Here is a 23,639-nt window from a genome sequence, read left to right as displayed (position 1 = left end):
CCACCTACCCACCCACCCACCCAAATCAACCCACCCACCCACCTACCCAACCACCCACCCAACCGCCCAACCACCCACCCACCTACCCAACCACCCAACCACCCACCCACCCACCCAACCACCCACCCACCCACCTACCCAACCACCCACCCACCCACCCACCCACCCACCCACCCACCCACCCACCCACCCACCCACCCAACCACCCACCCAACCGCCCAACCACCCACCCACCTACCCACCCACCCACCCACCCACCCACCCACCCACCCAACCGCCCAACCACCCACCCACCTACCCAACCACCCACCCGCCCGCCCACCCACCTACCCAACCACCCACCGAATTTCTGAGCTGCTGCTTGAGACGCTCGTGCTGCCGTCGCAGCTCGTCGTTCTGCTCCTTCAGCCTGGACAGCCTCTCCATCTCCTCCTTCTTCCTCGCTTCCTCCATCTGACAACACACACACACACACACACACACACAAACACGTATTAGTACACAGGCCAGTAATGTTTTTGAACTTCCTTCATCTGACAGTGGGGGAATACATGAACACACTAAAAAGATGATGATTGCAACACACACGCACACGCACACACACACACAGTCGTGAGGGCTTGTGAGTAGGCTTGTGAGGCCAAGCATGTGTGCAGTACCTGCTGCCTCTGCCGCTCCAGCTGGATCTTGCTGAGGCGTTCACTGTGTGGAACAAGTTGGGAACAATAATCAGGCTACAATTTGCATTGGAAGCAGGGTTCCTACAGGTTTCTTCAAGTCAAATTGAAGTCTTTTTAAGACCTTTTAAGACCATTTATATAAAAACAATACCTTATAAATTTCACAGACCAATACCAATAACATTTCACAGACCTACCAGCAAAGAAAAACTATTTTGTTCATTTATTTCTCAAACAAATGTGAAAATGTGGACTTTGTAAAGCATTATGGAAGAATGATGTAACATTGTAGCATAGTAGTGAGTACTTACGCTACAACACCACAGCACAGACACAGACACAGACCAGAGACACAGACCACAGCACAGACAACAAGCCAAACAGAGGTGTGAAAAATCAAAGACAATTTCAGCAGACCACAAATATCTCATATCTCATCTACAAGTGGCTTTAAGCTAGATTCGCCAATACAGAATAGAGGGTAATGTATTGTGCATGGCATGGAGAAAGATGGGCAATGTCTTAACTGATGTTATATCACATCTAGAGGTTATACATATGCTTTTAGAAAATATATAGTTTATGGTGTTTTGTTTCCCTTAATAATGCAGGCCAAAATGTATCCGCTGTTCACTTGATTCGCCTATACAGAATAGAGGAGTATGGTATGGAGGAAGATGGGACATAAGTTGATCAATGCTATATTTCATGTACAGGGCATATGCTTTCAGAATATGTATAGTTTTGGCTATTCTATGACTTTGGTAAAACCATGACCCATGCATAGGCATGCAATGTTAATTATTAATCTCAAACTATAGTTATTAATATAGCATGCACCTTTATGTCAGATGTCACGACAATAGTCACCTTTTTGGAGGCTAGCTGCAGTTATCTGAATAATGCTTAACTATGTGTTTGTACAGCTTTAACATTGTGGAACACTTACATTACTCGACAACCATTTCCATTGATTCAAAGGGCCAAAATGTAAAAATAGACACCGATTTTGCAACAAACCAGTCTGAAACACAGTGTGTGTGTGTGTGTGGACACTGCAATATTCTAAAATTCATGTTAAGGGTCAGATATTCTTTAGAATGCTTATTCTACAACATTCTAATTACAGTTTTGTCAGTATTGGATAATGCATAAAAACCCTCATTTTAACATATTTGCATCCACACATCAGGAGCCTTTTAACTGTGTTATGTTAATTGCAAGGATTCCCTCACGAACGTCTTAAAATGACAGGCACTCAATTAGACATACAATAGCCTACAGAACTTTATTGAATGCTACCTCTGACTAAGAATGCATTACTTTGCACTTGTATAGTCTTTTATTTTGTTTCTTAATGATTTTGTTTGAATCTTAATGTTAAAGAATTCATGTTTAATTAATTCAGATATGTAAATAAACATGTATAAGTTGCTATTAGTCAATTAATGAGGAGATAATCGATAATCGAATCGAAATCGAATCGGACTGAAAAAAATTAATCGTTAGATTAATCGATGCATCGAAAAAATAATCTCTAGATTAATCGTTTAAAAAATAATCGTTTATCCCAGCCCTACTTAGTATATTGTCGTAAAAGTGGCTCTACTTTTGATTTTGCACTGCCAATGTGGCTCTTGTGAAAAAAATTGTGAGGATCACTGGCTTACAGGATAGTAAAGCAGAGGGTGACTTACTGTTGTTTGTAGGTTTTTGGGTAGGAGGCCTCATCGTCTGAATCCGCTTGTTCTTGTGGTACATGGCAACTCCTGAAAAAGACAAACAAAGAACAAAGAAATATTAAAGTTTTTATTATAAAAAAGTATTGAGAATACACAAGGTTGAGAGCACACACTACTGTATTTCAGCCTTATGATGTGCATGGGAGCCGTTGGTGCTCAAGCTCAAGCCCTTTAACAGCCTTTTGCCGGAATCGTGGTATGGGAATTGAAACTCTCCCTACATTGCATGTGTTTACCATTACATTTTTGTATATTAATGTTTGTTTTAGTTCAGGTTCATGTTAAGTGTGTTAATTTTGAGAAGAACTAGTCTTCGTCTTCAGTATCTCACCAACATGACACTAACAAAGCATACATTTCTGTGCACCTAATTTTCTCTCTCCACGAACGGCTCTCTAATAAAGATCACGCGATATGTGATATGCAATGCCTATGCTTCTGCAGAGAACAGTGCTGACATATAATTAATATCATGTGATGCAGTCTCCAATAGCAGGAAAGACTGCTTAATCCTTGAGTTGTCTATTATCTCTCCTGGTAAGAGAATGTAAGGTGTCCGTCTGGTACCAATAGCTACTTTCAAATTGATGTCATGTTCTACAACCACAATAAGCATCATATGTCAAGCGATGAGGTTACTATAGACATTTAGAAACTACATTAAGCTACTAATTCTTTTAAACTATAGATCGTATGATCCATGGACAGTAAATTGTGAAATTTCGCTATATTGTTGGATGAATAAATTAAGGGAAGCACAGCAGACAAAATGCCTTTATGTTTTTGCTGTGGTGTCTCACACAACACTTTACTAGAACCCCTCACATAACTAATTCGGAAAATGGCATAAAATAGTGCGAAGAGAGGGGTCACCTGAACTGCGGGTCTGGATTCATGTGGCAGAACCACCGTTCGGGGAGTCTGTCTGGGTCGATGCCGTCCGGGAGCTTCCTCCACTGTAGACACTTGTCACACTGAACCCAGTTCTGATCTGGACGCTTGCTACGAGAAAACAGAAACAGATCAAACTAAATTGCTGATCCATTCCAAGATTATGCCGCCCTTTTTGACCAGAACATGGCATGGCAGGATTATTCATCCTTTATTGCATGGGGTTTTACATGTCAACAGAGCCACTGTGGGTCATAGTGGGAGTTGAGTATGGAATAGTTCTATTTTAATATTAAAGTCAGCCATTTACTCACAGTGACAGTAGTCACATGCATCACAGTAATACAGCATTCACAAAATGGTCATTGCTGAAGTCATCCTCAATCAACAACGTTATGGGTTACATTCTTCTTCTGCTCTAATTTCATGATGCCCGTCACTGTCAGATGAAGTCACTTACAGGGTGTCCTCCAAAGGAATTGTACAGGTAGGGTGTTCTTGGTCCCTCTTGTAGCGAATCTCTTTCCAGTACTCCTCAAGTTTCATCGCAACACTATTGATAGTTTTCCTGCAAAAAGATTCATCCACCCAATAAAAATTAGAATGCTTGTGTCTTTACAAAAATAGGGGATCTTATTGGACACAAACTGGTTCACAGTGTTACTGCTACTGCTGACCTGTATTCATCTGTGTAGTCAAAATCCTGTTTGTTGTGAGTTGGTTTGAGGAAGTTGCACTCTATAACACCTATGACACCTACACCCTTGATGTTGGCCTATGAGAAAAAAAGTTAAGTTAGACACAACACACAAGAACTAAGAACCGACGAAACGCACAGTAGAAAGTGTCACCTTCACCCACCTTCAGCTGGCAGCCAACACGCTCATATGCTTTGATCAGACGGTTTTTATGGTACATCATTATACCATAGTGGTCTTTGCTTTTGGTGTTGTAGCCAAAGGTTATTCTGACACGTGCATTCTGTGCTTGGGAGTTAAGGAGCAATGACATCAACGTAATTCATTACTGCAGCTACCAGATATGCGCAAGCTAATCAAAAATAAGTGGATGCCCTCGGTGACTAGCGGTCATCTGCCGTTACAAGTCAGGTGAAAATATTTTTGATGATATTCGAGTCAGTAAAAATGAACTTTAAACACATTAATCAAATTTCACCTAAAGGCTTTGATCATAGTAATAAGCCCGAACTGCTCTCTAAAACATCACTGGGCTAACTCCAATCACAAGAAGATGCAGTGTGTGCTTTTTGCTATTCTTGTGTTTGTCTTACATTTGTATAACTAAAGGATGCCATGCATGCTTCAGATAGGCTAAGCTGTAAAAAAGGGCAATTCCTGTGTATGGACCCACGCATCATTGGTAGCTACTATCCACAAGTTCATCAGATCCCCAAAGCAAACGTTAAACCCTACGTCATATAATCCCACAATTTAATGCCAATCCCATATGTTCTCCACTATAATTTATGTCAAACCACTAACATCATAGATTCTGTGAAATCACTGAAACCATCAACAGAACATGAAACCATGTGAAAACATTAATATCACAAATTTCTAAAACCTTCAGACAACGACCAAGTGGTCAAAAGATACGTGAAAAATGGGCCTGTAGCTGTCTTTGCGGCTGTAGGCCAAGTTCTTGGACACGAGCTGGGTCTTAACCTTCTGTCCCCTGATAATGATTTGCATCCTTGGCTTCAGGTACAATATGCTAGTATATGCCTGAAAACAACAATAAAACCATTCAACATCATCTTGCAGTTTTAATCACATTGAAATAAGTAAATAAATAAATAATTGTACACATCAAACAAATGACAACATATACAGTAAGCGATAAAGAAAAAGGTAGATGTGTGATCTGCCGCAGTTCTGACTCACCCTCAGTGAGAAGTCACTTTCTGGGGGGGACTCCATCACACGCTCTGGCCGTTTGTATGCTTCCTGGTTGGATTCAAAAACAGTTGGAGGGATCCGTATGTCGTACCGGTCTGAGTTGAAGTCAAACTCCATTTGTCCTGTTGTAGTTCTGCAGGACAGTGGAACACAAAGATGATTCATTCATTTCTCTTTGATTTGTTGGCCCTTCCTCTCTTTGGAACACCTAGCTCAAGTCAGACATGCATACCTACATATTCTTTTCTATCCTACACATATTATTTTCTTACTGGAAACTGACAGCACAAGCAAGACACAGGCATTGTGTGAAACATAAACAAATCAATTAAAACTGCCACCGTCACTAACGTGATGTAACAATGTGTTTAAACATGTTTTTGTATGTCTACGGTTCATATATGCTCTAAAAATACAAGTGAAGTGTAAAAAAAGAAAATTCCAATGGAATTCTATCTCGAAGAATAGACGGACATCAGACTACGCAGTGACACAGTGACTGCAGTCACGTTGATGCTACATGTTTTTGTCTCCTTGTTGAGGCGTAATCATACATTCACTCATTGTGAATAGTCTCTCACTTTCTGAGGTTCCAAATGATGATGCGGGTGCCAGTGGTAGCCATGGTTCCGTGGGCAGTGATGGCAAGCAGCTCTGAGTACAGTTCAGACTCCGTCTGAAACAGCGAGTATTTTAGAATGTCCTGCAAACTGGCCGAGTGCTCTGGCGTGGAACTGAGTGGTGGCGAACGTCAAGGTTAAATGAGAACAAAGTGACACAGCAGATTCTGTTTATATTTATATGTTATATACATACTTATACAACAGTTAGCTCCACTCAAACTATTCATTAATTTCTGATTGGACAAGAGACATTCCAGATTGGGGATATCCCAGGACACCCCAACACGGACTGTTCACTGCTAGTGATCACTCCAATGTGAACGCCTCATTAATTCAAAACGAGAGCAGCGATTTCATAACGTCACATTTGAAAGTTATTGAGTGAGAAAATGGAGTAAATGGAATTGGATGAATGGTAGAAGGGGGTCACTTGCGCTTCAGCCTGGTTGTTGCTCACGGAACAGGACGCAAAAGCACCCATGATCTAACTAGGACCAAGAAGCAGGACCGGAGCACACAACGCTTTAAGTGATTTTTATTAGTGCAAACCGACTAACGTTTCGACGCCCATGCGGACTCCGAAGAAGACTCGAAACGTTAGTCGGTTTGCACTAATAAAAATCACTTAAGGCGTTGTGTGCTCCGGTCCTGCTCCTTGGTCCTAGTTAGACCATGGGTCTCCTCTTTGGAATTGGGTGAATGTTCAATTTAGCATGAATATTCTGAAAAGGATATACTGGCTTGGTCCCACACGTCTGTAGGCAACGATGGGGACGACCACGTGACTAGTTCCTGTCCGTTCCAGGTACGTCTGAGAGAGCATGCCCACGCACATGGCATCCCGGGTCTTTGACAACACAATGGCGTCCCTCCCCAGGCGCATGGAGCCGGACTTGAAGCCATTACCATACAGACCAACAGGGACGTGGCCATTTATAGTCTGCTTCTCACTGAAGCCAAAGCTGCAAGACAACATTACAGAGATACATTAGAAAGGCCTGTTAATCGGGTATGCTTAAAAAGCAAGGCTCTATGGGATGTACAGTGTTTCCCATACATTGTGGCGGCCCACCACAATTTCAGCATTGACCACCACACAATGATTTTCTATGTTGTGTTGTACTACTTAAATTGGATGAAATCCTTTTATTGTAGAGCTATGTGCACTTTTGCGCAGCCTCTCTGTCCCTCAATGAACCTGCATGCACGTTTAAAGAAAACAAAAAATCCTGCAAGGATTGTTGTTGGCATAGAAGACGACTAAGGCTAAATCATGATTAAATACGGTTAGCATCATAACCATGTTTTCAAAACTGACACTGACTTAAGTCACGTGTCTGCAAGGGGTGAATTGTGAGAGAGGCTGCTTCTAGAGTTAGATTATGTACTCTGACCATTTCACACTATAGTGCTTTAAATAATTTATTTAATTCTGAACAAAACATTTCAAACTGATATTAAGAGATATGCATTCAACAGGTTTCGTGGTGAAACATACTGTCCTTGGATGAGTGTTCCTGGTTTAATGTGACTCACCTCAGCATCTTGTGCATTTGGTCATAGCTCAACCCGTTTCCATTGTCCAAGAATGTCAGACAGTCAGTGTTTCTTATCCGTGTTTTATCGATCCAGAACTGTTGGGCACTGACATCTGGATCATAAGCATTGTCTGGAGAAAAAGAAAGAAAATGGCAACATGGCAGATGTCAGAGAGCAGAGTAACATGCAGCCCCACCCCACCCCACCCCACCTCTAGCCTGGCCCTGCACGCCTAGTATCTCTTGTTCATTTTCATTTCATTCCATTTCATACTAGTCTGGCACTTGACAATACACTAACATTTCAGTGGACACCTTCAATATATTGCAGTGTTTGCGCAGATTTGGCTGAACGTGATACATGTTCGTATTGTAAGATTCAGCCAGAACTGCGCAGCTCTGCAAGAAGTCGAATGTGCCAGCTGATTTGACACTACTGGAACACAAAGTAGGACAAGATATTGACTTCAGAAACAGTCCTTATTATAACCTAAGTTTACAATACTTTGATTTGTCTGTAGGTACCCTCTCCACACAACCACCGAAGTCTAACGCTATTTTGAGCCTTGTCAGTGGTTTGAAAATAGGTTATTATTTTTATGAGGCTCCATGCCCGCTGCAACAAGCCATTTTGTTGCTAATGCAAACAACGGTCTAGCTCAAAAGTCCTCAATTAATGTAATTTCATTCCCAAACCAAAGTTTGAACTCATTATCAGCCATAAATAGACTCTAGGTTCTCACTGAACCACTGAACCATCCCTTTAAATATGGACACACCATTTTAAATTACACATTTACGACATAGTGGGGGCAGTAATAAACACATTGTAGTAATTCATTGTGTCTCTGTTAAAATCTATAATCTTTTAATCTATAGCTGTAGCAGATGGGTATGGAAACCAGACATGTTTTTCTTTGTTCAGTTTCCTTTCAGCTAAGCACCAGAGCAACATTAAAGGAGACGCACCGCTGAGCTAGACCACCAGCCAGCCAAGCTGCATCTGGGCAAACACACCGACAGCGCCAACCACTGCGCCAGGCAGCATTAGAGTCGCTACTCCTCTGCCAGATGCAGAGCTAGACCACAGAGCAGGAATAGTACTGAGCAGTACGTGCAATTTGAGTATCAGGCTATAGTTTTTGAATCTTAGCAGAGGAGTTAGTGACTGAGTAGGGGTGGGGGGTTTGATGTAGGATGACGTCCTGACTGTATCCATGTGGTAAAGCTTGAAACAAAACGCACCAAATCAAGTCACATGAATTCTGACATGACCGTTCAAACAGTGGCCCAAATCAGAATTCTTGTATGTGCCAGATTCAAAGCCAGATTCTATGTGACTTCTGTTGTTCACATGGTTATGAGAAAATCAGATATTCGTCACATTAACTGGAGGAAATAAAATCAGACTTGTCCTGGCATTAATGGAATGTGAATGTAGCCTAACAAGTAAAGCTTCCTTGCACCTTGGCTGCTTTCTCATTCAGATGGCCCCTTAGGGCTGGAGTGCACTTTCAAATGTCCCTAGTTTTTATAGAGCATTTCAATCTGCTACTGGAGGCACACATGCACTATAGATGCCTGGCTGCATTAGCTGCTGGCTGTACCAACTAGAGCTACGTAAAAACGATTGTTTTCGTTTTTTATAGTACCGACTCTGTGATTTTGAGAAGCGGAGATCTATCTGAAAACTCACCGGATTTCTCCTTTAACATAGTGCTCTACAAAATGTCGACTCTAACTTGTTTTTTTTTTTTTTTTTATTTTAAATAAAATAAAATTGTTCCAAGTTACCATTAGCTCAATGGTGTTTTCCTTGCCACTGGAAATGCCTTAGGAACGCACCTGTTTGTTTTACGCAGTTGAAAGGGTCTATAGATACAGATTTCTTTGCCCCTTCATAACCATTTACTCCTCTACCTAAATAGTGATGGCTATCTATCTACCTTAAAATACTGTTGCTGGTAATGTAATCAGCAATGATTCTCTGAAACATGAAATTAATAAAACTAATTTCATCACCAAGTCTCTAGTAGTTCTGTTCCCAGGAAGCAATCATATACTTGGTCTGTGTATTGCTGAGGATCTAAGTGTTTTCTGTGTCGAGTGTGAATGAGTTGAGTGTTTGAATGAGAAATACTAGAGATGCTGTTAAAAGACAAACTTTAGCAGATCTTGACCTGAATAATATGACGACCGACAATGGATGCAGTGTGCCTAGCATTTAGCGGATGTTGACCCCAATATAGTGACCGACTGCATGCAAGTGCCTATGGGCATGCTTCGTATGAGCACTGCACTAGTTTAAATCAGAGTAGACCACACTGTGTGTTTCCATGGCAACAACACCCAGGGTACCCTGCTATGCCCTGCAGGGGGACCAACCCTTGACAGATGGAACACTTCGGGCAGACGACAACACATGACAACCTTTCTCCTACTACCACAGAGCAATAAATGGGATATCTGCCTGGCAGAGGTGGATGGCTAATTGGACTATTAGACTAACATTTGGACTATTAGACTAACATTTGGACTATTAGACTAACATGTACCAACTTGCAAAGTAGGGAACCAGCTCTCAGACATAGTCCCTAAATAAATTTAACAAACACATACAGTACAGCTTTACTGTTTTTCATCTTGTTGATGGGAGAAGTTTCAACTCAGAAAAAGAAAAGGGTGGGGAGGCATCTGAGTCACACTGACTAATTTATTTCTCAACTGGATTGTTCCAGAATTAGATACAAATGGAATACAGGCAAGCAAGCAAGAACAAAAATGTAGATAGTGTTCCACTGGTTTCATGTTATACGTTCATTAGTATTCCAGAATAGGCTGTATATTAGCAGGGAGCAATAGATGTAACAGAAATAAGAAACCTTAACTACAGACTCAGACTCACCAACAAGCTCTGCAATAGCACTGAAAGGCCAGGTGTGACTTGTGGAGTTTGTGTGCAGGAATTTCGGGCTGAGCTGTTTAGAATGAAGAAAATAATGGATGCAGGTTAAAAGAAAACAAACAAATAAGTAAACTACCATTCAACATACACAATATAAATTGAGAAAAATAAAGTTTACAGTACAAAAATGAGTGAGCATAAACTTGTGAACATAGTTCTTGGATGCCTACAAACAAATGTAGGGCCCCTAAGAAAGGCCTAAAATCACTCTCCACCGAAGTATGTTTGTTGTTTGTTTTTTAGTGACCAAGTGTCTGGATCATGATGCAGTCACCCAGGGTGCGATTTGTAGGGGGGATGGTGAGGATTTCCCCCCCTCTGGTTTTCCTATCCCTACCTCTGCTAAATTATTTTTATCGTCGGGGGGGACAACATTTATCCCCCTCTGCCCCTCATATTGATTAATGCTACTTCATATAAGTAAAGCACTGCAACGTGAGAACAGTCTAGTAGGCTAGCCTACATAATAATCTGACATCAGAAACGCGACCGTCCACCGTCCAGCACTGATGCTGCTGGACACAGTGGCTGCGTGATAACTTAATTGGGCCTTGATCGTGCAGGACATTTCAGAATGTCGAGTGTGTAATCCATCACAAATGGCTAGGTTCAATGGAAAAGTTAGCTAGACAAATGAAAGAAAACGAGAAGGATTCAGTGAAGCATAATAATGTTTTAGAACCTTCAGAATTAGAAAACTGATGCAACTGAGATGGAGGACAACTGCACGTAGAGTAGAACGTAGGCCTATTGTCCGAAGGAACTTACATTAAATGAGGAGATATTTGCTGAATGTCACAAAAAGTGTTACAGAAATTGCTTGGCATCACTTATTCAATGGCTCTCTACCCGAAACACCTGTAGTTTGGAGGAGGACTAACGAAAGCACTCGCTTGATAAATCAGCCAGTAGTAGACAAATAACTTTTAGAAATAATCTGTACTGCAAAAACGAATGTTGGTGGGTATTTAAACTATCTAGCTGGTGTTTTAACAGCTGCAAGAAATTGAAGCTTCATGGTCTTTATGTTCTGGTTCAGAAATTATTTTCATAAAACTTCAAGTTGCCCTATAACTTTACTCTCCAAACTCTTCACTGCACTGTAGGCAATTAACTGACAGTATGATAGGCTATTTATTTTCTGTAGGCTACAATAAACACATTTATTTTTTCAACTTTTGCAATATTACACACTTGGCTACTGAACGCAAATCAGCAGGAGAGAATGCACGTAGCATTGTGTAGGCTATTTGGTTACCAACTAACACTGTTCGCCAATTCACTAACTTAAGACTTCAGTGCCAACATATATAACTTTTTTTTACACAACAAATACAGAAAGGATGGAGGCAGCAAAAGTAGAGAAGTCATTTCAGATGGGGCAAGAACAAGGTGAATTTGTATGCTTGTCAAAACGTAGTCCCACCCTGCATTAGGAGGAGCTGATCATCATACCAAGCACACTCGCTGTTTAAAGTCATACACCACGGTAAACTAAAACTAAAATGTTACAAAGGTGGCAAAAATAATATAGGGTATTATTAGCCATGACATTACTAGGCTATGAATCGTTCGTTCATTTTTTTTGGGGGGGGGTTACAAACTTATTCAAAATCATCCCCCCCTCTGGTTTTTACACAAATCGCACCCTGCAGTCACCTATGGAAAATTACAGGTGCCATGTTACAAGATATGGGCGCAACCTGCACTTTGTCCTGCACTGGTCTTGGCATGAAAGTTGGGCAGCAATCGGTGCTGAAGACACCCTAAGCAAACAAACTAAGTATCTGAGGGCTGTGTAGGAACTGAAATTTGTCTAGGGATTGTTTCAGAAATGAAATCTCAGTCAGCCAGGAGTCAAGTCAGAAATCTCAGAGAGCTTTATTCACGAATCCGGAGACCTACGTCGTGTTGCTAACAGACGCAGTCTCATGTTACAAACAGGGAAACATTTTTTATACCTCACTGACAGGTCAGACAAGACATGACATCTCCATTAATGGTACGCAAACTTGTTTACGACATAGTTACCCAAGAGTCAACCATATCTATAAGGCTGTATCCCATAACAACCAAAGGCCTATGGAATTCAGTCAAGATTGACCCCAAGACAGTAAATAAGGTCTTAGGGCGCCAGCCGTCGAGAAGAGGCCTACCCAGCCTCCTTCGAGGACACACACACACACTCAGCCATGGTACACACATACACAGCATTGACACACACACATACATCCAGACAGCATGGCATATGCACACACATACAGCAAGGCTGCGCTCATGCGCTCAGCATGGCTGCACATACACACACAGCAGGACTGCACGACTGCACACACACTCAGCATGGCTGCGCAAACACCTTGAACATGGAATTCCACAGTTGTTACCTCATAAATCTCTCCTTCACTTTCTGCTTACAGCATCGTCTCTTTCTTCAGCTTTGCACAGACCACACCAAAAAGAGCAAATGGTTGAATATAGCCTGCACTTAAATGGAAACACCTTTAAGGCCAAATTTCTTCCTACAGCTATTTCACCAATCCTATATAGTGGATTAAGCTGTGATTTTTTTGTGTTTTCCTGGCTGAATTTTAACCTGACTCTCGCCAGATGAATTTCGTTCCGCCTAGCTCCACTCACATCCATCTGGGATCGGTTACATTGACAGTGATTTCAGCACGAGATTGTATGGTAGAGCCAATCAGGACGAGGGCGGAGTTTCATAGATGCGACGAATGTGAAGAAGCTTACTGTGAGACTGTTCTCAGCGCCACGGGTTGGCTTCGATGTGAGTGGTTGAAGTGGCACGTCAATAGATGACGGACAAGTGGCTTATCCAATCTTATGCAAGGATTTTTTAATAAGGCCCAGCTCTAACTCCACAGTTAGAGATTGTAGTACTCTGCAGAGAGTAGTGCGCTCAGCTGAACGTACTATAAGAACTCAACTCCCTGCTCTACAAGATATCTATTCCAGAAGAGTACTCCTAAGAGCCCAAAAGATTCTGAAGGACTCTTCTCATCCTAACAATGGATTATTCCTACCGCTGAAATCAAGAAGACGCCTATGTAGTCACAAAGCCAGAACTGAGAGACTCAGGAGAAGTTTTTATCCCCAGGCCATCCGAACTCTGAACTCACACTATACTGACTTTGCACACATTCACCTCAGCACTCTCAAACATTTCCCAACTCTGAACTCACACTATACTGACTTTGCACTCATTCACTCCTCAGCACTCATGACCCCCCCACACACACACTACAAGACTTTTAGCACTTTTACATCCCTCTCCCTATGCTACAGACCTTTTATTTATTTTCTTATTTGATCACACGTCAAAACACACACACACACACACACACACACACACACACACACACACATATATCTGACTTTCTCCAACTTTTGCACACTTTTTATTTATTATTTTTGATTTCTCCTCCATCTACCCATGTCCTTGATTGCCTAGCTTTTCTGCCCCCCACCCCCACCCCACCCCCATCCCACCCCCATCCCCAACACACACTTACATCATCACTGTCATCACTTCACATACATACAGCACTCCTCTACATACTTGCTGCACACTGCCCCCCACATACACAGCACATTGTCTTCAGGATCTTCTCCAACACACATCCTCTACATACTTACAGCACACTGCCCCCACCTACCCACCTACACACTACACACACACACAGTCACTGCTCCACTCCCCTCCCGCCCACACACACATCTTCACGGTCATCACTCACATACATTACATACAGTACTCTGCTTGCAATAGTAAGTCCCTGCCCCCCCCCCTCTCATACACAGCACATTATTTCATCAGGAAGCTTCTCCAACACACATCCCCAACATACTTACAGCACACTGCAGCGAACCTGGTCCAGACTAGGCTAACAGCCAGGCTTGAATAATTCAAGTAAAGAATTCTGGCCTTGATCCTTCTCTCCCTCAAAACTACAGACCGTTATTAGTCACAATTTGTATCAAAAGTTCTAGAAAAAACAACTTCTGTCTCCTCTAGAAAATACAATATGGTTCTGAAAGTATCACAGCACTGAGACAGCACAATTGACCAATGACCTTTTAAGGTCACCTGATGATGGCATTTGCTCAGTCCTTGTGTATTTTGTCAACACAACGCTGGTTTTTCTGAAACCGGTAAAGTTTTTTTTATCTGTTAGGTCTAGCATCCACACTACCCCGGCAGTTTAGGGGGCTGTGACCGTTTTTAAAAAAAAAAAAAAAAAAAAACGGGTTCCAGAGTGTTGAATTGGTTGAATTAGGACAGTGACAAAATACAGCAAATAAGGCAGAAAGACATAGGATGAGGGGAAACCAGTGTGAGGAGTTGGAACACCTGCAACACTACAAACATATTTTTCTTCCTTGTTTTCTTGCTGTAAATCAGTGCACAAATGACTAGGGTAGCTTGTTTCTCAGATAGATATTAATTTATTGTCAGTAATACAGAGTACAATGAAATTAGTAGCAATCCACATGGTGCATTTACACAAAACAGACAGCAATTAAAATACAAGAGTATAAACTATTATAATTAAAGTGCAGAATATATTCATAGAAAATAGAAATGCTGAACTATAAAACCTATAAGACAGAACAATATTAGCCTACACTTGGTTATCTTTTACAATGTTGTTAGTGCAATTGTGAATATTGGACGTAAACAGGGTAAAAAATATCCTATCTTGTGCTTGGTATTGCATCATTCCACATGTCACGTATTGCTTCATGACAAAATGTATTCTGGAGATCAGATAGATCAGGCTCCTCCTGGTGAAAGATCTTCTGATATGTGACCCCATCAATGATTAATCATGTCCAAGGCATACCACAATGACTCCTAGATTCCTGATTACAAGATGTGTGGTGTGAAGAGTACTGTAGTCTGACAACTCTGAAAGTCACATAGTGTTTTTCCGTGACATAACTTAACAAGACCAGTCATAATCATGAGCCACCTCTTTCCATACAAGCATAACTGATGCGCTCCCATGCCAGACAAAGACAGCTTTGCAATGTTGCCATTCACAACACTGTTTCCTTTGGTGTGATCCATCCTTGTTATGAGGCGGCACAGGCCAATAGCTCTTCGTTGTCTAGGGGTTGTTGTTACTTAACTAAAAGCCTTCCACAACTTGCAACAAATACCGCTTTAACCCCCAAATGCTTCAGACATGAAAGAAATAATCAGTTTAACAACAAGGCTATATTCATGATGCCTACAGTATGCTACTGTTACAAAGGTAGGCTACCGCACTTTTTAATGGCTGCGTCAGGTTGTAACAAAGGTAGGCGACGTGTCGCTAAATTCTTAACAAACTACAACATATTTTTTTTTAATTCTGTTTCAACTTTCATGGAGTTATCACAGCTTTCAAGTCTAACGTCTTTGTGTAAATCGAGTTAGAACGGAGAGAATAGAAAAGTATTACGATTGTGCCGGTTCTCCCCTACTCTCGCATAGTAAATGGAATGTTGGAACATTGCGCTCCCCAACACACACGCGGAAGGTCAGGTTTGCTTCATCTTTTGAGAAGTTTTGTTTAGAAAACCTGAATCCATGTCATAAGCTGGTCCCTCACATAATACATCACGACATCACACACTATGTACACACATTTTTGTTTTGTTGCGGTGATGGACTAGGCGTCACGTGACGGTGATATTGCAGTTATGCGGTTACCGTCCCAGCCCTATGCATGTGATGCACAGACCTGGAGGTAGGTCCTAACTGTGATGTGTGACAGCTTGGCAGGAACATCAGAGAGCGGCATCCTCACACTCCATTCCTGTTCTCCCAGCGCTACAGCCAAGCCCAATCGTCGGTTTTCTCATAGTTCAGGTTTTATTTGGGTTATTAGTGGTAATCCAGAAACTCATAATCCAAAACACAAAGGGGAAACAGGCCTCAGCTCCCACTGAGCCTTCCAAAACTAATTGCGACCCCCCCAAAAGGTGAGGACAGGTGTTCAATTTACCGAGGTAAATTATGTAGTGAGTGACATCACTGAAGCCCTGTCTGTAAGTCACTGCTTTCCCTGCCTTCCCTATGTGTCCTAACCTCTCCTAGCATCCTCCATAACTATATTATGTCACTGATAGCGATACTCTTGGTGTCCACCACAAGGACTGCTCATGGTATTTGTACATCCTTTCCCAACTTCTTGTGCATTTTTTCCCATCCGAAGAGCTGACATCTGAACGCTGAATTTTGCGTCTTCAGTATTTTGCTGCTCTTACCCACCTTCTTTGCATTTAGCTGTTCAGCGGTTGGAGAAAGGCAAGGCTTCGTCTGCTTGCGGAGACTGAGGCTGTGGAGTGGGGTCTACTGAAGAGGGTCTTTCAACCACTTCCTCAAGGACTCTGGTTTAAGACGTAGAACTGTCCTTATTTGTCTTACTTCTGTCCTGTGTTTTCTTTGATTTTCCCGCCATTGCTTTAGTGTCTTTTCATCTGTGACTTTTGACAAACTCCTGATTGTTGGATGATCAGGATTTGAACCCAAGGCAGCAAGCTTTCGTCTCTGATAGCTGAAATGCAAATTTGATGCCGTTATTGACATATTCTTTTCTGCTTGTCAATATAACAAGATATCAGGATTAGTATTTTGGATGGACAAACTCCTAAATCTTTTTTTTTTACTGTGACAGAACAAGGTAGGACTCTTTGTCCAGATTTAAAAAGTATGCTAAAGGTAGCTATTATTATTGCAATCCCTATTACCTTACTCGTCTCCTTTCAAGCAGCTTGGCCCTTGCTACTGGGTCTGCATTTATTTTCTGCCTGTGCCTTGCAGTCCTCTATTTGATGACACCGAGATAAAAATAAAAAAATAATAATTTGGTCAAAAATATGCATTCAAATATGAACATGTATTATGTTTAAAACATGTTTAGGCCTATTAATATCAAATGCCTCATTTATCAGGTTTGTAAGGACAGGTTACAACACCATGAAAAGGTGGAATGACAAAATGTATAAGAGATTAAACTCACCTTTATGGGAGACTTTAGGGCAAAGATTCTAGGGGTCATTCTGATGACGTCACAGCTGTTGTTATGGTTTCAAAATGAAGAGTGATGTGGATATGGCTAATGTGGATACTGTAGAGATATTGAATGTTTCTATGCCCATAAAATCCGGCGCAATTTCACACTGATACTAACTGAAAACGTCTGGTCTCTGACCCTTCTAAAATACAACATGCTTACGTCGGTGTTGCAGGCTTTCAGTTGTAGCATAAAATATTATGCAAAATGATAGCATGTGATGATCAGGCAGGCCGCTTGTCTCTAACCAGCAAGACAGACAAACTGTTTCCGTTTGACAGGGAAACGAAAGCGAAAGCATTTTATTCATTGGTCTGAGAAATCATTCAGCATCCCCCGGGTTTTTGAAACATTCCGGGCGACGTAGAGATGCGTCGTGTACGTCTTTGACAAAGGAAGATGAGAACCATTGGGCAACACCGTGTGTGACAAGGAAAATAATCCTCACGTCACCATAACAACTTAGCACATGACGAGATCTTCAGAAACGCCTCTTCTGCAAAACTAAGTTTATTGAAAGTTGAGACAAAATAACGCTGCCAGACTACGACACATTACCATGGTAAATAACAACTCAAGTTTGTTGTTCATTTGCTAGCCATTAGATATCTCCTCTTCCGTCCGTAGCCAGCTAACGTTAACGTTATGCTAAGTGTTTTGCTGTGATGGTTCTAGTCACATGGTATGTATATGCTATTAATGCAGATGACACGTGGTGGTAGTGCCTCTTTACACATAACAATAATATAACACCCAATAAATATGCCTCCTAATTGTGTTGATAAAAGTCATTAATGTATCACTTACTGCGCTCAGAGGTATGCCCCGGTCAGTCAGCGCCGCCATTTTCCCCGACACAGTTTTCTTTCACGCCTCGCTGGGGGAGGACCGAGGACCGACTGGTTAGCGCAATCGCAGTCGAGAGCCCTGTTCCATCAGAAAAGAGAACGATACAAGAGAACGATAAAAAGTGCCGTTATAGTGGTTTAGCGAAGTGAAATTACACTGTGCAGTCTGCAACATGAACAGTTTAGCAAAGGCGTTATATTGCAATGCAGTTATGTCTATATGTATAGGCATACTAATTTTGTGTATTGTACATGTTATGTTAGCATTGCATATTCATTCTTTCAGAGCCCGGATAGCTCAGTCGGTAGAGCATCAGACTTTTAATCTGAGGGTCCAGGGTTCAAGTCCCTGTTCGGGCGAAATTGTTTTGGAGTGCAATAGCCTACGCTAGAAGCTACCTGTAGAATGCTTTGAATGTTCACATCACAGCGGGTTTGTTCTTAGCTGCGAAAACAGTAACCAACCAAGCAGGGGAAGCTTCAGTTGATTGCAGATTGTTACATCTAAAATCGAAAAACAGGATTTTGTTTGAAGTAGATTATGTTTCAATTTTCCGTGGAAAAGAGATAAGACAAATTTCACATGACAACATTCCAAAATTGTTATTGAAAAAACAGCCTCGTACAAGTTAAGATTCTAGGCAGATATTCTAGAATCTATCCATCAGTTTATTTCACCAAAGATCCTTATATTAATATACAACTGTTTCTGATTTCGCTTTGACATTCTTCTTAATATTTTCACAATAAGACTGGTCTGTCCCAGATAAGCTGTGATGGAGACAAGTAGGCCCATTTTTGAATGTGTCAATCATTTGCATCCAGAACAGTTTACCGTTTTAAATGTAAAATATCTAAAAATCTTGAAAATCATGAAAGTCTGTCTGCACTCTCCCATCACTGAGGCTTCTTGTTCATATTTCAGGTGCTGAATACACTCAAAGTCACCTGGAGCAGACACTCAAAATGGAATGGATGCTAGGTCCAGTTTTCATTACTTACTGTAGCTTTGGAAAAGATCAAAGATATAAAAAAAAAATTTAATCCCACGGACAAGTAATGGGCATGTGGTAGTGTGTTTTGTTTCCAGTGAAAATCAAGTCAAGTCAAGTCAAGTCGGCTTTTATTGTCAATTTCTTTACATGCACTGGTCATACAAAGAATTGAAATTTCGTTTCTTACTTTCCCATGCAGACATAGACATGCTTTAAATACAGACATAGACATACTATAGACATAGCCATAGACAATAAACATTAAATTAAAGTGCAAGACTGAAATATAGAACATGTATGTATCAAAATAGAAATATAGGACATATATATAAAAAAAATAGAGGTAGTTGTGTTGTATATTTATATAGTCTTAACAGTTACATGAAGTTTAAACTTGTGCTTGTGTGACCTGTATATTTACATTGATATGCAGTATGCAGTAATTTCAAGTATATCAGGCTTGATGTGAAGCAGCAACACGTTAGGGCTGCGCAGTCACAGTGCAGTTCCACAGGGCGGTGTTGGGGGGGGGGGGTTAGGGGTAGACAGGATCCTAGTTTCCTAGGTTCCTGGCTGGCTGGCTGGTGGGTGGGGGCTGTCAGTGATGGGAGAGTGGGTAGAGTGTTCAGCATCCTGATTGCTTGGTGGATGAAGCTACTTGCCAGTCTGGTGGTGCGGGAGCCGAGGCTCCTGTACCGCTTCCAGAGGGCAGGAGGCTGAACAGTTTGTGTGCAGGGTGGGTTGTATCCTTGACAATCATTAGTGCTTTGGCGGGTGAGGCGGGTGGTGTAAATGTCCTGCAGGGAGGGGAGTGGTGCTCCAATGATCCTCTTAGCTGTGTTAACAGTGCGCTGGAGGGTCTTCCTGTTCTGATCTGTGCAGCTTCCGCCCCACACTGTGATGCTGCTGGAGACGATGCTCTCGATGGTCCCTCTGTAGAATGTAGTCATGACAGGAGGCGTGGCACTTGCCTTCTTCAATTTGCGCAAGAAGTAGAGGCGCTGCTGGGCTTTCTTCGCCAGTGATGCTGTGTTGGTGGTCCAGGAGAGGTCGTCGCTGATGTGCACCCCCAGAAATTTTGTGCTGCTCACTCTCTCCACAGCATCTCCGTCGATGGACAGTGGTGGCAGTTGTTTGTGGCCTCTCTGAAAGTTGACAACAATCTCCTTGGTCTTGCTGACATTTAGCAGGAGGTTGTTGTCTTTGCACCATTTAGCCAGCAGGTCTACTTCTTCTCTGTAGTGAGCCTCATCGCCCTTAGTGATGAGGCCCACCAGTGTTGTGTCGTCCGCAAACTTCACCAGATGGTTGGAGCTGTGAGTGGTTGTACAGTCATGTGTTAGCAGTGTGAAGAGCAGGGGGCTGAGCACACACCCTTGAGGGGCCCCCGTGCTCAGGGTCAGAGTGCTTGAAGTGTTGTCCCCGACACGTACTGCTTGTGGTCTCTGCAACAGGAAGTCCAGCAGCCAGTTGCAGAGGGAGGTACTGAATCCTAGCTTGTCCAGTTTGCTGATGAGTTGTTGTGGTATTATGGTATTGAATGCTGAACTGAAGTCTATGAACAGCATTCTCACAGATGAGTCTTTATTGTCTAAGTGGGTGAGGGCTGGATGGAGGGCAGAGCAGATTGCATCCTCCGTGGATCGTTTGGCTCGGTATGCAAACTGGAAGGGGTCCAGGGTGGGGGGTAGGGTGGCTTTGATGTGTGACATGACTAGCCGTTCGAAGCACTTCATGATTATGGGCGTGAGTGCTACAGGACGGTAGTCATTGAAGCATGATGGTGATGATTTCTTTGGCACGGGTATGATGGTGGCAGTTTTGAAAAGTGATGGGATGACTGCTTGCTCCAGAGAGGTGTTGAAAATGTCTGTAAAAACATCCTTCAGCTCTTCTGCACAGTCCTTCAACACTCGTCCTGGTATGTTGTCTGGGCCTGCTGCTTTATGGGTTAATGGTGGCTAGTGTCCTCTTCACGCTGGCAGAGGACAGGTACAGGGGTTGGTCGTGGGGGGGAGGTGGGGTTTTCTGTGGGTGAGTGTCATTTTGTGCTTCAAAACGGGCGAAAAAACTGTTCAGGTCATTTAGCAGAGAGGTGTTGTTCTCACAGCTCCGTGGCGCAGGCTTGTAGTCAGTGATGTCAGGCTTATTATGAATAAAAACATCAGTGATTCACTGTGCTGATGCTGAAGCATATATCTGAAGTTAACGGTGTCACAAAATTGCATGGTGTGCTAAGTATTGTTATTGTTACACCCAGATTGTAATGTTGTGCCACCTTCAGTGAGTGACCAAATGTCTGTGATGTCTGGATTTGTGTTATCAGGTATGGACAGCTTAACTACCATTTCAAATATGTTATTATGCTGACAATATAGTATATAAGACTGTCAACTTGGCACAAAGACTAGAGATTCAAAATGGATGTTAGAGCTGTGATACTATTGTTCATCATCACAGTGCAAAGTTTGGCTGTACGCACTCAGGTAAACACTCAAAACTGATAGAATCTGTTAATTTTATATTCTGGCAACAAGGATACCATCGTAATTGGTTCTGTTTAAATAGCGGTCTTCCAAGATGAAGGAGAAGAGAAGAGTCCGAAGAAGATTTTCAGGTAATTGCCACCACAAACACAAGACTATTTTTTAATCACGTCATGCAGCCATTTACTTGATTTTTTCCTAATGGTTAGATGATCACACCATGTTCAATGAGATGACAGCCATGGATCAAATCATTGAGGCCAACGAGTATGAAAGAGGCAAGTCGTCATTTGTAAACATTTCCCCCTTGATTTCCATTTTTAACTCACTGAATTTACACTGATTTTAAAGCGTAGTTTTATGCTTTTTAGCTAAACTACAATGTGTGCATTTTCCATTTCTGCACAAACTCAACATTTCACTTTTTTTTTCTTTCAGCCACCTTAGTAACCGAAGGAACAACTTTAAGAGAGGGAGACATAGCTGTCTCCAACATGGGTGGAAGGACATGCTTTGCCAGAAGCTGTTTGTGGTCTAAATCTGTGGATGGCCATGTGTACATAGCTTACACTTTTTCACCAGAATACAGTAAGTGTCAAAGTCAAACGATTATATCTTGGTGTAATAAAGATGGACTTACCGGTACATTTTTCTTATAACTTTGAAGATGAATTGGATAAAAAGACCATCACGCAGGGCATGGAACTCATTGAGGAGGATACCTGTGTTCGCTTTGTGCCAAGGACTCACCAGAGGGACTACCTGGACATCAAGCCGAAGTCTGGGTTTGTATCTCACCAATATGTCGTATGCCAGTCCTTTCCTTAACACGGCAAGTCCTTGTCACCTGTCAGGCTTCTTTATACCGGTAATCAAGACTTCGGTGATACTAATACTGATCCAAAAGCCCTCTGGAATACTTCTTAAAATTAACTTTGAAATAGACAGTGGGATATTTCATGAAGTCTTAACAGAAGGTCCCAATGAAAGGTAGAACTGAAAGCAACTGTAAGTTTGTCCACTCCAGCAGTTTTATAAGCATTTTCTTCCAGCATTTTTTCCATCATATCAGAACTTACAATGAAACCGAACTACTGAGTAGAATACTGAATACTGTTTAAAAACAACATCTGTGGTACAGGTGTTGGTCCTACCTGGGGGTACGTGGCGGAAGGCAAGCTCTGTCTATGCAGACACCAGACTGCATGTCATCCGGTGTGGCTGCCCATGAGCTCATGCATGCCTTGGGATTTGTGCATGAGCAGTCACGAGCTGATCGTGACAACTTTGTGACCATCAAGTGGTCGAACATCTGGAAAGGTACAATAGAAATGTAATTAATGGAAAATGTACACCAACGGTTAATGAAGACGGTTATCAGTTTTGGTCATATGATTATTATCATCATTATTAGTAGTATTTCACAGCTTTACTTTTTTATTTTGCTCCGTACAATCAGATCGTTTGAGGAATTTTGAGAAGTTCAAAACGAATAACCTGGACACTCCATATGACTATGGATCTCTGATGCATTATAGCATGTAAGTGGGTTTTACATATAAATTCTATAATATACCAGGGAAAATTGACGTTGTACTAATGACTTTTTTTTTTCATCAAGGTATGCCTATTCTGAAGATGGGGATCCCACAATAGTTCCAAAAAGCAGCTGGAATGTTCAGATGGGTCAGGGATATGGCCCCAGTCGTTTGGATAAAGTCAAAATTAACAGACTCTACAAATGTGGTTAATGGTTCCTTGTACACAAAAGAAAAACACTGCCTTAATGCTTACTGACTGTGCTCTGCTGTTTGTATTTAGTCATGTTTAATGTGCCTAAGACTGATTAAAATGCTTATCTTGCTTATTA

General features: G+C 41.8%; 2 protein-coding genes, 1 long non-coding RNA gene and 1 other non-coding gene across 5 annotated transcripts in view; 2 read left to right on the top strand and 2 right to left on the bottom strand.

Moving 5' to 3' along the window:
- Window positions 1-18,348, bottom strand: part of morc3a (MORC family CW-type zinc finger 3a) — a 26,704-nt gene extending 8,356 nt beyond the window's left edge. The window contains exons 1-14 of the mRNA XM_048238775.1: window positions 18,248-18,348; window positions 10,299-10,371; window positions 7,392-7,524; window positions 6,591-6,817; window positions 5,814-5,970; window positions 5,218-5,365; window positions 4,930-5,058; window positions 4,175-4,294; window positions 3,991-4,088; window positions 3,774-3,881; window positions 3,296-3,424; window positions 2,378-2,449; window positions 660-702; window positions 343-453 (exon numbers count right to left, since the gene is read on the bottom strand). Coding sequence (XP_048094732.1) covers window positions 343-453; window positions 660-702; window positions 2,378-2,449; window positions 3,296-3,424; window positions 3,774-3,881; window positions 3,991-4,088; window positions 4,175-4,294; window positions 4,930-5,058; window positions 5,218-5,365; window positions 5,814-5,970; window positions 6,591-6,817; window positions 7,392-7,524; window positions 10,299-10,371; window positions 18,248-18,286 — 1,587 coding nt within the window. The 5' untranslated portion in view covers window positions 18,287-18,348. The remainder of the gene's footprint in view (window positions 1-342; window positions 454-659; window positions 703-2,377; window positions 2,450-3,295; window positions 3,425-3,773; window positions 3,882-3,990; window positions 4,089-4,174; window positions 4,295-4,929; window positions 5,059-5,217; window positions 5,366-5,813; window positions 5,971-6,590; window positions 6,818-7,391; window positions 7,525-10,298; window positions 10,372-18,247) is intronic.
- LOC125291858 lies at window positions 14,879-17,844 on the bottom strand. Its single transcript, XR_007193077.1, has 3 exons — window positions 17,387-17,844; window positions 17,115-17,191; window positions 14,879-16,921 (listed from the first exon to the last, which is right to left on the bottom strand). It is a non-coding gene; the product is annotated as an uncharacterized LOC125291858 (long non-coding RNA).
- LOC125291857 (hatching enzyme 1.2) lies at window positions 17,916-23,639 on the top strand. 2 transcript variants are annotated; one of them, XM_048238778.1, is made up of 10 exons: window positions 17,916-18,002; window positions 19,214-19,270; window positions 21,544-21,609; window positions 21,852-21,900; window positions 21,979-22,047; window positions 22,208-22,357; window positions 22,437-22,554; window positions 22,911-23,089; window positions 23,229-23,310; window positions 23,391-23,639. In XM_048238778.1, exons 4-10 carry the CDS (start codon window positions 21,864-21,866, stop codon window positions 23,518-23,520), a joined length of 765 nt encoding a protein of 254 aa, XP_048094735.1. In that variant the 5' UTR covers window positions 17,916-18,002; window positions 19,214-19,270; window positions 21,544-21,609; window positions 21,852-21,863; the 3' UTR covers window positions 23,521-23,639. The 2 variants fall into 2 exon arrangements, with proteins under 2 accessions (XP_048094735.1, XP_048094736.1); XM_048238779.1 differs by lacking the exon at window positions 19,214-19,270 and having other exon boundaries at window positions 17,933-18,002.
- trnak-uuu lies at window positions 18,576-18,648 on the top strand. The gene has a single exon. It is a non-coding gene; the product is annotated as a tRNA-Lys (tRNA).

Source organism: Alosa alosa, chromosome 3 (assembly GCF_017589495.1).
Source record: "Alosa alosa isolate M-15738 ecotype Scorff River chromosome 3, AALO_Geno_1.1, whole genome shotgun sequence".
Taxonomy (NCBI): domain Eukaryota; kingdom Metazoa; phylum Chordata; class Actinopteri; order Clupeiformes; family Clupeidae; genus Alosa; species Alosa alosa.
Note: the sequence above shows the minus strand (reverse complement) of the source record. Positions and strands in the feature narration are given on the sequence as shown.

Bases quoted from the DNA above. Each gene is read 5' to 3' on its own strand.
- LOC125291857 (XM_048238778.1), top strand. From the start codon at position 21,864: ATGAAGGAGAAGAGAAGAGTCCGAAGAAGATTTTCAG. The intron at 21,901-21,978 runs GTAATTGCCACC...CCTAATGGTTAG, and splicing joins AGTCCGAAGAAGATTTTCAG to ATGATCACACCATGTTCAAT. The intron at 22,555-22,910 runs GTTTGTATCTCA...TCTGTGGTACAG, and splicing joins GACATCAAGCCGAAGTCTGG to GTGTTGGTCCTACCTGGGGG.